This window comes from Prionailurus bengalensis, chromosome E2 (assembly GCF_016509475.1).
Source record: "Prionailurus bengalensis isolate Pbe53 chromosome E2, Fcat_Pben_1.1_paternal_pri, whole genome shotgun sequence".
In the NCBI taxonomy this organism is placed as follows: domain Eukaryota; kingdom Metazoa; phylum Chordata; class Mammalia; order Carnivora; family Felidae; genus Prionailurus; species Prionailurus bengalensis.
In genome coordinates, this window is record NC_057352.1 from 41,286,581 (window position 1) to 41,300,820 (window position 14,240).

The 14,240-nt window shown below is 42.0% G+C and overlaps 1 protein-coding gene across 3 annotated transcripts in view; it reads right to left on the bottom strand.

Annotated features, from left to right (window-relative positions):
* LOC122494332 (cadherin-11) overlaps positions 1–14,240 on the bottom strand; it is a 151,797-nt gene that overhangs the window by 37,386 nt on the left and 100,171 nt on the right. For all 3 annotated transcript variants that reach the window (XM_043599394.1, XM_043599395.1, XM_043599396.1), the window contains 4 exons: positions 10,801–11,201; positions 6,155–6,449; positions 3,152–3,271; positions 780–947 (listed from right to left, as the gene is read on the bottom strand). In XM_043599394.1, coding sequence (XP_043455329.1) covers positions 780–947; positions 3,152–3,271; positions 6,155–6,449; positions 10,801–11,028 — 811 coding nt within the window. In that variant the 5' untranslated portion in view covers positions 11,029–11,201. The remainder of the gene's footprint in view (positions 1–779; positions 948–3,151; positions 3,272–6,154; positions 6,450–10,800; positions 11,202–14,240) is intronic.

Consider the following 14,240-nt stretch of genomic DNA (forward strand, 5'->3'; position numbering starts at 1 on the left):
CATGCATTTCCTTCAACATGACTTTGACAGTCTTTCCATTGAAAGATGGGGTCTACAAGAACTCTACTTAAATTTGGACAGTCTTATGGAAATGATGCCATGTGATTTTTGAAGTTAGGTCACAATAGACAATACAGTTTCTGCTTGGTATCCCTGGGGCTCCCACTTTCAGAACCTATCCAAGCCATTCCTTGGCAAGACCCACATGGATAGAAACCAACAGCCAACACAAGCTCATCAGACATTTGAGTGAGCATTCTTGGAAGTGGATCTTCTGACCTCAGTCAAGCCATCCTAACTTGAAGCTATGGAAACAAAGAAAAAGCAGTCTCCTCCAAGTTTTGCCCAAATGACTGATTCATGAAAAAAATAAATTATTATTATTGTTTTAAATCACAGAGGTTTGGGGCACTCTATTTTAAAACAACAGGTAACTTATTCAGTACTATTACATCCAGATTAGAAATTAGAACACTGACACAGAGAGAGGTTAATTAATTACTAGATCGCAGAACCAGTATCTAGTGAAATACCTAGCAAAATAGATTTTCTGTTTCCAGAGTTGTGGAACTTTTTACATCTCCTTTCCCTCCTCCTACCTTTACTGCACCTTCAATTTTTATGTTGCTGTTGTATTCTTTATGTTTTCATTTTTTGCATGAATGATAGAGACTTCATTCTTCTAGATTTCTTCGTGAAAGCTGAGCAAAGCAGAAATGGGTCGGAGAAGGGCTAGCCATGGCACCATTAAAACGTGAAAGCCAAGCCCACCTACTTACTCTGTGGAAACTTTGGTGGGTTGTCATTGACATCAGTCAGTGTGATCGTCACTTTGGTTGTCCCTGAGAGTCCACCCATGTGTCCACCCATGTCCTTGGCCTGGATCACCACGTGGTACTCCTCCTTCGCTTCCCTGTCCATGTTGGGGAGGGCTGTTCTGATGATACCTGGATCCATGAGTGGGAAACACCACACGTATTCATTGGTAACAACATTAAAACATAAAAAGTTCTAGGCACAGGGGAAGCAGAGAGGAATAAAAAAGCTCCTGCCCTCGCAGAAGAGTCACTTTGACATGATAATTAGAATGACAAGTAGCCATACCTGGAGCACCATATAGTGGTCTTTCTCAGCAAATTGTCCTAATTATTCGTATAGCATCATAATCATATATGCTTTATATGTTGCATTGTAAACGCAAGTAATAAGCTCATTATTCTCAGGCATAACATATCAAGATCCTAAAGGCTGAAATATTTGAGGGCCCATTGCATGGATACCCATGACTAAACCCCCACTTTTGAATTACCAGTGGAATCTTTTGAAAGTCTATCCCAGCATTCAACTCTTGGAAATGTTTTTATGATCTATATTAGGTTAAATGTAGGTGGCATATATTCCAAGCAATACATTAAAATGTAATTATTAAATTTTAAAGGAGTAAGCCAAACAAGTTAAAACCACACACAATGCATACACAAACATTGTTGTACTATCACCCGTCACTGACCACAGGGGTAAATTAATGATTGAATTCTACATGATCCCTGGAGATTAGCACATAATTTGTATGAAAACCATGCTCGCTTAAATCTCTTGGGAACATGTGCAAGCTTTTCCTCTCTGTAGATATAGTAACATTTATACTGGAAATATAAAGAAAGCACCCTTGTCCCTCTCTTAGTCTGTATTTCCCAACAGCACCCTTGAACTCACGGAGTCTTGTTTTCCTTATCTGTTAAATACTTTAGTATGTTCAAAATGGTGGTTCCTAACCATGAGTCCTTGAGAAAAAATAAGGTTATAATTGGAGTTCCTCCATCAGTTTTTAACATCTGAAAAATCTAGATGAAATCCCACATTTATCCTTGGTTAATGTGGAAAGGCAAATGCCTTCTATGAAATCATAGCCACACAGCCCCATAGACTGTGTTCTGAAGCAAAGTGGCTACAAATAGATAATTACGTAGGTCAGTGGAAGTGATATCTAGTAAATGGGCAACCTATCTGATTGGCAGACCCTGTGTATACATATTAATATATATTTGTATTTCATACAATTTAGCTATAATAACAAATGTGGATTATTTGCAAATGTCTTTCAAATATACAGGAAAAGGCAGCAGTTTGGGGGGTGATATTATAGAATGGAACTTTCACAGTATTTCAGTATTTATTCTAATGGAAGGACCCTAGAATAAAGTTTGGTGTAAATGAAGTGGACCATTGTGGTTTTGGTGGCTACATGTTTTCACTTTTTGGGTTTGCTGTTTGTTTTCTGTAAGAACTGTGAAGTCTTCTTTTTGGGTGACACCAATTGGGAATCTGTAAGTGCAGTGGAGGGAATGTGCCATGTCCCAAACACACCTGAGCATTATTTTTTTTAACATTTATTTATTTTTTGAGAGACAGAGAGAGTGTGAGCAGGAGTGGGGCAGAGAGGGAGGGAGACACACAATCCAAAGCAGGCTCCATCCAGGCTCCGAGCTGTTGGCACAGAGCTTGACATGGGGCTCGAACTCAGGAGCTGTGAGATCATGACCTGAGCCAAAGTCAGATGCTTAACTGACTGAGCCACCCATATGCCCCTTAAAATCATATCTTAAAATTCAACTTAAATTACATGTTCAACTTAAATGCATGTTTCTCAAGAATTTATCTTGATGGCCTGCTTGGGTGTCTCAGTTGGTTAACCGTCTGACTTCGGCTCAGGTCGTGATCTTGCAGTTTGTGGGTTCAGGCCCTGCATAGGGCTCTGTGCTGACAGCTCAGAGCCTGGAGCCTGCTTTTGATTCTGTGTCTCCCTCTCTCTCTGCCCCCCCGCCCCCACTCACACTCTTTCTTTCTCTCAAAAATAAACAAACATTAACAACAAAAAAAATGTAAGATATGATTTTAAGATAAAAGTTGTATTTTAAGATTATATTTATTATTGTGACATGGTGACATAGAGGCAGAAACAATAATAAATAAGGTTCATTGGATGCTAACCATATCCAGGCATATGCAGGCACAGTGTCTAATCCTCTCAACAATCCTGTAAGGTGGCCTTTCCTGTATTTGGGAAAACTAAGACTCAAATAGGTTTACTGAGCAGGCCTGGACTTCTTATTCACAATGTGTCACAGATCCCAACAACACTGCACAGTACCTGTCTGTGCTTCTACTGAAAAGTAGGGTTGTCCTTCTAGGATGCTGTATACTAACTTCGCGCTGTTTCCATAGGTGGGATCATCTGCATCTGAAGCTGTCACCTGGATTACCGATGTCCCTTAAAAATGAAATAAATCCATTAGCAACACCCCTTCAGCTTTTTGAATTATATTCCAGTTTACAAAGTTCCATCTTAACTTTAAAAACGGAGAAAAGCCCCATAATTGTTTAACATGCTCTCAGTTTTCAGGGGTTCAGATGTAAAGTAATCTTCCTTCCTCTCTTCCTCTTCTTCCTTCCCTCTTTCCTTCCTTAAAAAAAATTCCCATAGCTTAAAAATGAACTTTCTATATTCATAGTACATCGTGCTCTGCTTAGTAGTTAAAATAACAATATGAACATTAATGCAAAAACATTCTAAGACCCATGCAACTGAAATGTTCAGTATATCAAATAATTAAATAACAATCTTCCCAAAGAGTAAAATAAAAGATAATTAGTGATGAATTGCTTTTTGTGTAAGGACAGAGTATGTAGCCTTCCATCTGTAGCAGCGCAATAAATACATCATTTTATTGTTGCTTTGCATGTAATAAAATAGCTTCTAATACTGCATTTTAATGAATTTATCGCTATAAATATTGTACAGAATGTTGTTCCCTGATGACATGAGAATTGCATCTTCCCACCTCTAACGGGTCTGGTAGTTATTTAATAGAAACCACCCTTAAGACATCTGTGGGTCTGAAGGAAAGGAAACCAGGGAAATGAAGGAAGACGGGATTCCGTTTCTCCTAGAAAAGCCTCTGTTCTTTGGTGGTCACCAGGATTTGAGGGCACAAAGCACTGAACTACAGAATGGGGGGAGATGCCTGGGAAGGGAAATGGCAATTAGAGCTTCCCTGCACCAGGTACTTTCGGGGCACGTTCCTTGTGTCCCACCAGCATCCATCCCCTCTACTCCTCATTTTGACAGCAATTGTATTTTGAGAAACTGGGTGTGAGAGGTAGGAATTTTACAATCCTATTTTGCAAAGTAGATTATTGCCACAGTCATTAGCCTAACCCCCATCGAGCAACCAACCAAACCCAGGGTCTTTCCTTGACATTTCCAGCAGAGGGGCAAGGTCCTGGGTGGGAGGTGAGGGAGCCCGTTGACACAGCTTCTGATGACCCTTTAATTTACAACTGTCAGTGATTTTTACATGGTATAAAAGGAAATCTTGCTTTTTTTTCTCAATATGTTTCTGTAACTCATTATTTTGTGCAAACAACTTTTCTCAAGCTCTTCCCATAGGACCAGGCACTATTCTAGGCAGTGGACATTTATGAAGGAGAATAGGCCTAGCCTGCATCATTGTGACTGAGCTAGGGAAAGTATTACATTGTTGTGCTTCATTTGTTTCTAGAACTGAACTCAGTCCGTTATGACTCTTTTGTATTTTACTTAACCCTCGTCACAGTTTACATTATCCTCACTTTACAGATGACAAAATGAGAACTATGTGACAGTTCACCTGGCTCGTCAGGGCCACCGCCATCTGGCTCATCAGGGCCACTGCCATAAACAGCAGCCCGGTACTGTGACACCAGGTTCGACTCTCGGAAGCCGTGATGGAAAGCCTGGGTGTTAGTCCTAAGCATCAAGGAGCTCCCAGAGGTGAGAACAATGTGAATTCTTTGGAGTGTTCTTTTTGATGGCAGGCTTTGCCTTCTGGCTCAGTTGCTCATGCTACAGTCCCCTATTTAATGATTTAGTTTCTGTTGGATTTTTCTCATTAAAATCCCTAGGCAATTACCAAGAAACTAAGGAACCGGTCACAGCCAGGGGAGACAGGCAAGAAGTGACTCAGCCCCACCTTCATAAAGTATGAGAAAAGCCCAACTTTATCTGGAGGAGGGAAAAAAAGGGGGGGGGGGTGGTGCTTAAAAAAATCCACATCCCAGGTTCTACATGCAAAGTGGAAAGAGCTTAGGGCCCTAGGGTACTTTCTGCATCTAACTGTTTTGAACAGGTTGTTTCCCATTCTTGGTGCTTGGTTTTCTCATCTGTAAAATGGGCAGTTTGGCCCTGATGATTCTTAAGTTCATTTGCACTCTAAAATCTCTGATTCATATAATCAGACTCATTCCCTGACCAGAACAGCCATGATCACTGTCTGAAAGGCAACCCCTTCTTAATATGAGGCATATTTCTCAAAAGACCACAAATGAATGCATTCTATAAAGCCAGACAAAAGTTGCTGCCAGGAAAAGGTGGCTTGTTGAAGAAATCCTTGAGAGAAGTATCCTTTGACAATGGAGAGTGTCTTCAGGCATGATGGAAGGACATATCCGCTTCTAAATTATCCTAACAGATGGTGGCATAGTGTCCTGATTAAGTGTGTATTCTGGAGCCACTTAATAGCTCAGATGACTTTTGATAAATTAGTCATCCTGTTCCTGGCTTGGGCTTTCCATCTGCAAAGTATGTCAAATAGGACCTACCTCACTACAAAGATGGATTATCACAAAAAAGTAAATGCAATAATGTCATGTAAGTCAATTAGTATGATGTCTACATGCAACAAATATTACGATTACTGTTCCTCATTAGACATCAGTGCACACTAGTGACTGAACTACATTGCCTCTAATCCTGCAAGACTAGAAACTATGACTCCATTTTACAGAAGGGGACACTAAGGTGAAAATGGACAGAGCTGGATCCAAGTCGCATAGCTAATGAGCGCCAGAACCAGGATTGCCTGCAGCCCATCAGGTTCTTGCCATTCTGCCACACTTCTTGTGTTTTTGAAGACTAGATATTAAAATCTCAGAACTATTTTAAATATCTGAAACTTCAACTACCCAAAAAACACTTTTTTTGGTCGTATGCCGTTGAAGATGCGGTATAAATTCTGCTTCTTGATTTGGGAGAATATGGGCAGCAGCCCCCCACCCCACCCCCAACAGGGACACGAGGCCTGTAGATGGAGCAGGTCTCCCCTCATGTACGCACCCACGTTGGACCTCTCAGGCACGTTGGCATGATAGGTCTCATGCAGGAACTCGGGCGGGTTGTCATTAATGTCCTGGACCTTGACAATGAACTCCGACGGTGGCTCCAGCGGCCGGTTGGTGTCCCTGTCCACCGCCTGTGCCATGAGCGTGTACTGGGCTCTCTCTTCCCGGTCCAATGTCTTGGTGGCATGAATGTTCCCTGATTTGTCATCAATCACAAAAATGGTTCCGGCTCCTTCACCTGAGAGAATGTATTTAATGTTCCCATCACCAGAGTCAATATCGGAATGAAGCTAGGAAAAGAGAAACCAAGATTTGTAATTCCATGAGGGATGCCGTGGGGAAACAGAGTCTCCTTCATACACTGTTTGCCACAGCACGCTGTCCACCCACACCCACACAGACGCCCACACACACATACACCACTGAGAGGGAGATGCTCTGCCCCCATTTTACAAATGAAGAAATGGAATCTTAGAGAAGACAATTGCCTTGGCCAAAGTCACACCGCTGGGAGAGGTGAAGCCAGCATTCAGACCTGAGTCCTGAGTTTTTTTAAATTCTAAGAGTCATACTTTCCCTCACAAATATACACACATACAAAATATACGCATATATTCACACGGGTATGCACACAAGCAAAATATATACACATATGCACATATATTAAGTTACTTTGAAAGAAACATAGATGACATAAAAATATAAAAAACAAACATTTATGCCATAAGTAAGTCTTCTCAGTTCTGATTCCCACCCCTTCAGTTTCTCTGCTCAGACACAACAGTTGTTACCAGTTTCCTGTGAATCTAAGATACGGTTTATGCATATGCTAGAATATCTGTACAGATACATAAATGCCCTCATTTGTTTTTATGCAGTGAAGTGCCATAGTGCACAAATGGCACTCTGCACCTCTGTTTTCCTATAACAGTAAATCAGGTGACCTTTTGGACTGCTACATCCACTGGATGCATGCTATCATCTCATTTTAGCTGTCTTCTTCCAAAGGACACTGAGGTTGTTTCTAGGCTTTCGTTACGATAAGCAATTCATTGATCAGAATTTTCCATAAGACACTCTGTGAGGCACATGAGGGTCTGGGGATATGGCCTGTCAGGAAGAAGCTCTCATTCTGATCATAGGCATAAGGTGGGTAGGACGGGTTGATAAATATGAAGCTTCTTAGACTATTGAAAGAACCTTACATATGTTCAGGTTTTCCCCCTCCTTTCACAGAGCCCAGAGAAATGACGGTACTTGCCTAACTCCACACTTCACAGGGCCAGGGCATCGTCCAGTTCTCCTGACTACCCATCCTGTGGCTGGACTCTGCTCTTTGTTTCATAACATGGGACTCACCCAAAGACCATGTTTGATTTTCGTGTAGCAATGAATTCCTTACCTTCCCTTGATGTCATCTCAATGTCTGAAGCTTTCATCTTAATTTAAGTACCTCTGCCCTCATTATGCCCTTTGTGAGAAGAGAGAAGCATTGCTTTTGCCATTCTCGTAGGCTTCAAGGCTAGCCAAGTGGCTAAAAAGCCCTTGGTTCTGCCTACTATGAGAGAAAACCCAGTATACACCAAAAAGCTTTATTCAAATGGCATTGATAAGAATATTGATTGGTTAGCAATGACATTTTCATACTGATATTATTAGTAATGTCATTTAAATATTATTGTTAACACCAATTTGATTATTGTTAGGAAACCAAAGCCTGGGGAGCTTGTTCAGAATCACAAAGCAAGATAGAACACAGTGCTTTTTAAAGATGTTTGTATTGGTTTCAGTTTCCCAGAAAGTATCTAATTGATTTGCAGCACCTCAGTGAAACACCAAATATTTCAGCTCAGGGGGTACCTGTAGGTACAAATCAGGAAGACCATTTTGATTTTAGTTCACAGTGTTTCTCAGGAAAATTTGAAAAAATATACCTGCCTTCAGAACTTGTTATTCATAACAAGCTACGTGTTGTCATGAAATGATGGTTAATACATTTCTCATGAATAAGGCAGTTTGTGAGTAAAATATGAAGCTATTTTGTGGCTTCTAAAGGATGAACAGAATTGCTCTGATCTTCATACAATTTCCACAGTGAGGGCGGGATCCCTGCCGCCATGCGGCTGGCTTTCTCCCCAACCCCCCAAACAGTTTGCATTTGTTCGTTTTCTCTGCCTGAGACCTGGCAAAAGTTAGGGGCTCAGTCTTGTGAATGAAAAACAAGGAAATAAATGCTTATTTTAACGGGAGTGGCTAGAAGGGAAGTTTCTCTGGGCTTTCATGGATTCCACGTGAGCTTGGCAAGTTTCTTATGCATTAGACAGATTCTAGTTCATGATCAACCAAATCACTGCAAAAGTGTAAACTTAACAGCACTCCTTATCTTTCTCTACTTTGTTTTCGGATTTGAAAGTTAGATATAACTTTCTTTTTCTCTCTCCCACAAAGATGACCTGTACAACTGACAACACTATTTATTAGGTTCTACACAAAAAGCAGTTTGGGAAACCATTCCTTCCTATCAGGGGACCCAGTTGCTGAGGCATACACAGCCAATTCCTAATGCCAAAGACTGCTGGCTTCCCCCTCTGCAGGGCACAGCACGACACAGACTGTGCTTCCTGCAAGAAATCTGAAAGTCCATCGCTTGCCAAATTCTACTTTTTCAGAGCATCATAAAGCACTCAACCTTGAATGCTGTCAAATCAAAGGTCATCTAGTCTATTCCCTCTATTCATGGGAAACTATATAGATAGATATCAATATCAATATCTATATCATCTATATCTATATCTAATCTATATCATCTATATCTATATTTATCTATAGTTATCTATATAGTTATCTATAGTTATATATATATATATATATATATATATATATATATATATACATATTCCAGGTCCTGTCTCTCCTACAATCTTCCACCCTAACGAACACACCATTCTCCACTGAGAAAGTCCTTAAGGCAAAGGTTCTATATTCTCAGAAAAATTTACGCACAGCTCTCCATGGTGTTCAAGCTGCACAGCCCCTGCCATGACTGAAGTCTTGTCTTCCTCTCTGGGCACAGAGCCCATCTCCTCACGTAGGGAATTCACATGCCAATCATTTCCCCGGGTTCCCATTTCCCAAGACTACTTCTATTTTGGGTATAATCTTTCCATTTTGGGGTATACATGAATGAAACTCCTTTGGTACATCTCTTTGAAAAGGCATTTCCCCAACCCTGAACATTACTCAGATGCTACTATGAACCTCTTCCAAATAAGTCAATTACATAAATATGGATTACTGCTCTCATGTTAAAGAACAACTGAAATAACTCAATGGAATATACAAGACTCAGAAATTAGCACCCTCCAGATCTACTCTTGTACTTTTCCCCCTTCACTGGATAACTCCTACTCATTCATCTCTCGGGTTACAAGTTATTATCATGTTCTTTATAAAACCTTCCTTCATCCCTCCCAAACATTACCAGGTGAAAGTATCATCACTTCTGTTGAATTTCTTCATTATTTTAGTTTTAGGTGGGTTTTTGTTTGTTTGTTTGTTTGTTTTTGTTTTTCGTTAGATAAGTTTGCCTTTCTACTAGACTCTGAACCCTTTGAGATCAGGGACTATTTTATGCTAGTCTACCGTTTGCTTAGCTCTTTCCCTGAGCATAGTAGGTGTTCATTCTTGTGTAGATGACCACTCATCTCCTTGTAGTTAATGTCACTCTCTTCTCTGAAAGATGGTTGCATGCTTTATCATAAGTGATAATGGACAATAATTTTTTTAATGTATTGTGGACTTTCTACTCTTGCACTATTTTGGAGGGATTACACAGAGAATGCAGAGTCTGAGTACTGCTAGAACTCAATTCATCCAACTGGGTTTTGCCATCCCTAAGCTCAAGTGGATAAAATCTCATCCATTCTGAAGACACATCCATTTGTCTCATCAGATATTTACAAAGGCTTCCCCAAAACTAGGCTTAGTACCAGGACCTCAGGACACAGGACATTGGGCCAGTCCAGTGAGGGAGACTGATGAATAAATAAACATGTGTAATGCAAAAAGGCAAGCTTTCATAAAGAGTGGAGAAGGGCACCAGAGTTGGAGATAGGGTGTAGGCAGGGACATGTCTTCCTTTGGAGAATGGGCCAATAAATGATGGCTAATTAGTAGACTATTGTGCAGCTATTAAAAATGGAGTTCCATGGTATAACATTCAGTGGAAAATGTAAGTGTTCTTAACATGGATGACTATGAATTGAAAAATTAAAAAGTCTGAAAGGCTGTTTATTTTTTTTTAATGTTTAGTTTTGAGAGAGAGAGGACAGAGCATGAGCAAGGGAGGGACAGAGAGAGAGGAAGACACAGAATCCAAAGCAGGCTCCAGGCTCTGAGCTGTCAGCACATAGCCCGATGTGGGGCTCAAACTCGTGAACCATGAGATCATGACCTGAGCTGAAGTCAGATGCTTAACCGACTGAGCCACCAGGTGCCCCTGAAAGGCTGTTTAAACATTGATTTCATGGTTTTTACTGAAGCGCCATTAGTGTTTTCCCACCTAGAAATTTTCTTTTTTGGCCATACCCTACTATTGGAACGGTGGCGAGAGAGACGAACGCTGCCTAGCAGCAGCCTTACCCTGCCCACGAGCACGGGGTCAGGCCCGGTGTACTCCTCGATCACGAAGAACTGGTTCCAGACCCAGCCTCTCTTGGAGCGCTGCAGCACCTGCCCCTCCTTGCCCTTCTCGTGGTGCCCGTGGAACGAGGGTCGCAAGTGGCTCCGTCGCTCGGTGGTGAAGGCCTGGCTGTGGCACAGCACGCCCAGGCACACCAGGGCGGCTTGTAAACAGTAGTGCTCCTTCATTTTTGGTTATGTGGTAGGCACAGGAGAATGCGGCTGTCACCCCTTTCACCAACCCTGTGGCGGCCTGGCTGATGGTGGCCTCCCAGACGTGTCAGGCAGACCTCTCTCGGAATGGAATGTCTCTGCTGGCTGAGCACATCACGGTCAGGGCTGCCCACTTCCCCAGTCGGCTTCTGCGGGCAGAGAGAAAGGTCAGATTAGCTGCGGGCTCCATCCCCAATTCATTTCAATCCCATCCCATAAACGCTGGACCACAGGAGCGCTTCCTTCTGGGTAGTGAGGGGGCAGGCTGAGTAAGAAACAGTCCCTGCTCTCTCTTGCAGCTTGTCACATGGCGGGTGGGATAAACACACTAGGAAATCCCTCAAGTCTTTATGAGGATGAACACGTGTGCTGTGGAATCCAGCTGCCAGGGTCTCGGTGGCAGTTTTGCCACCTACAAACCAGCTCCAGGTTTGGGGTAAACCCCAGCTCTTCGAGCTCTGCTTGCTCATTTATGAAATGGGGATGCTAATCGTACTCACTGCAAGGTTGACACGGGGATTAAATGACTAGTGCCTCTAAATCCCTTAGCACGATGTCTGGTACAAAGCAAGCATTCCATATTTATTTATTATTATTATTGATCACAGTTACGCTAGGGTATGTTTTCATTATTGGGAAACTTGGGGCATTATGGGAGTCCAGGAGAGGAACATCTAATCCATGGGGATTGAGGGTGGAGACGGCAGAGAGTAGAGGCAGTTGTGGGAGACTCCTGGAGTGCAGGCTGTCTGTGCTCCACCCTCAAGTGAGTTACTATGATCAGAACGGAGTGGATGGGTTGGCCATGCAGGAGAAACAGTGTGACCCAAAGCCCAGAGCTCTTCATAAGCACAGCATGTCCCAGCGCTGGTCAGCATGACTGTGTGGTATAAGGAAGGAGAAAGGCAGCAATGGAACCTGCCAGAGAAAGGAGGTTGGGGCAGATGCCGAGAAACCACTCATGGTCACTGAAACACTTGCCAATTAAATAATCAATCAAGTTCTCATTGGTGGATCGGTGAATGCTACAGAGTCAATTTAATGAACAAGATTTGCTTTTGTTTGATCGAAGGTCTACCCAAGAAGCTGAAGATCCTTAACCTGGCAGTCTTAAAAAGGATACTTTACAAGCTTTTTCCAACCAGGAGATGCAAAATACAAGAGCATACCCCACTGACTGATCCAAAGGTCTTGTTCCTGGCACTCAGAAATGGCTCAGCTACTCATAAGTAGAAAGATGAGCCTTCGATCCCTTTTGTGGGTTTCTGACCTATAGTTACTCTGGTCCTTAATTCCTGCCTCGGGTTCCTGGACTTCTTCAGTAGACTTAGTCTTGCTGGTGCTGGAAAGTTAATTATTCCCTATGCAACTCCCTTGCTTTTTCCCGTCCCTAGTGCCCTGCATTTTCTTCTGGACAATCAACCTCTTCCCTTGGTACACCACCCACACTCCAGCTGAAACCCTAGCTCCCAGAACCAGGCAATCAATCCCCATTACCACACCCACCACTGAAGGAGGTGAATCACTAAAGATTGTTGGACACGGAGGGTAACACACTGATACTGAGGATGACACTTCATTTCAGCACTGGTGGGTCTAAATGACACTGGTGAGCTTGTTGAGCAGTGTTGAAAAAAATCATTTAATTCTTAGCTATCCAATATGAATGTAGTGGTAGTAGTGGGGAGAGGGGAGGGGAAAAGAACAGAAAGGAAGCATCCTGAATCTTGGCATAGTGGAATGTACCTAGATTTGAAGATCAGACAGACCTGGATTGGAATACCACTTCTATATCTTATAATATAGAAGGCCTTGGGCATTTCATTCAGGCACTCTGAGGCTCTGGAGTGGTCTCGTCTCGACAATGTTGATGACAAGAATTGCTGCACACATACGGGGCTGCATACAGAGCAGGGCACACACCGGGTCTCTTCCTCTCCTCCTAGAGTGCCACAATCCAAGCCCACAGGTCTTACTCAGTATAAGGAGGTGTTCTTGCCTTACAGATTGAGATGCCCAGAAAAGGATGGTGAGGTGCTTTCTCTAAGAGACGAATTGAGGAATAAGAGTTACATGGGGGATACCACATGGTATCCGTCTGGTCTTAGTAGTCTAGAAAACAAAGGAATTGGTGGAATTCGAATTTGTTGGAGCAGAACATTGTCCCTTATGGTGGTCTTTGACTTTACCAACCCAAGCTTCTCTGCCTCCTTTGTAATATGGGAAAACATATCTAGGTTTTCAGAAGTCCGTCACTGCCCCCAGTACACGGTATGATGTTTTCTGTTAGTCTCTTTTCAAGGAATATGGAGTCCAATATTTGTTGTAGACAGACATTTCAGGGTATGCAAAAGGCTGTGTGGAAGAGAGAGAAAGACTGAAAAGGCAGTGTCATCATTTAACAGCTTCATCCTCAGACTTGGGCATATTAATAATACATCAAATGCTGTTTCTTGCAATCCAAACTGACTGTGTGGAAAAAGCACAGATAGGGACCCAGGAGCAGTTAGATCACAAAATGAGTCAATGTGAAGCAATACAAAGATCCTCGGGCTTAAGTCAGGAAGCCAGATATATCGTCAAGGATCTGCCAGTAGCTTGTCATGGGACCTCATCATTCCCTCATTGGTACATTCTGTCTCAAATGAAGCTGTTGGGTGACATTTTCTACAAATGGCTTCCAGTTTCAGATTCATGGTTGGAGCTCCAGTGAGAGATTGTTGGGGATTTCTTCTGATTCATACACCATCTCCTTACTAACCTGGATGCATCTTCATGGTTGGGATTATACTTTATACATGATTATAGGTCCAGTGCCTTCACTTTCGAAAGCAAACCATTAATAAAAGCTGAATGTATGATTTGAGCCACATACTTCAAGTAAACTTAATACTGCCACCGTAGAATCTTAAGAAGAAGCAACAGAAAAGACCATATGGTGCAACAAGATCCCTGCCCATTTTACACCATGCCAAGTATTAAGTGTTCATTCACATGGTGATAAATTATTCTTGCATATAAACTGTGAAGTATATTTGAAAGAAAGGGTTTAATTAAAGTTCATATTTCTGCACCTCTTTCTTCTGGCTTCCATTTTGCTGTAAAGCACAATTATTTCTGACACCAGAAGTGTTAAAACTAGATGACAACTTTTTTCCCTTGATAAAAAAAAAATTCTAGCTAATGAA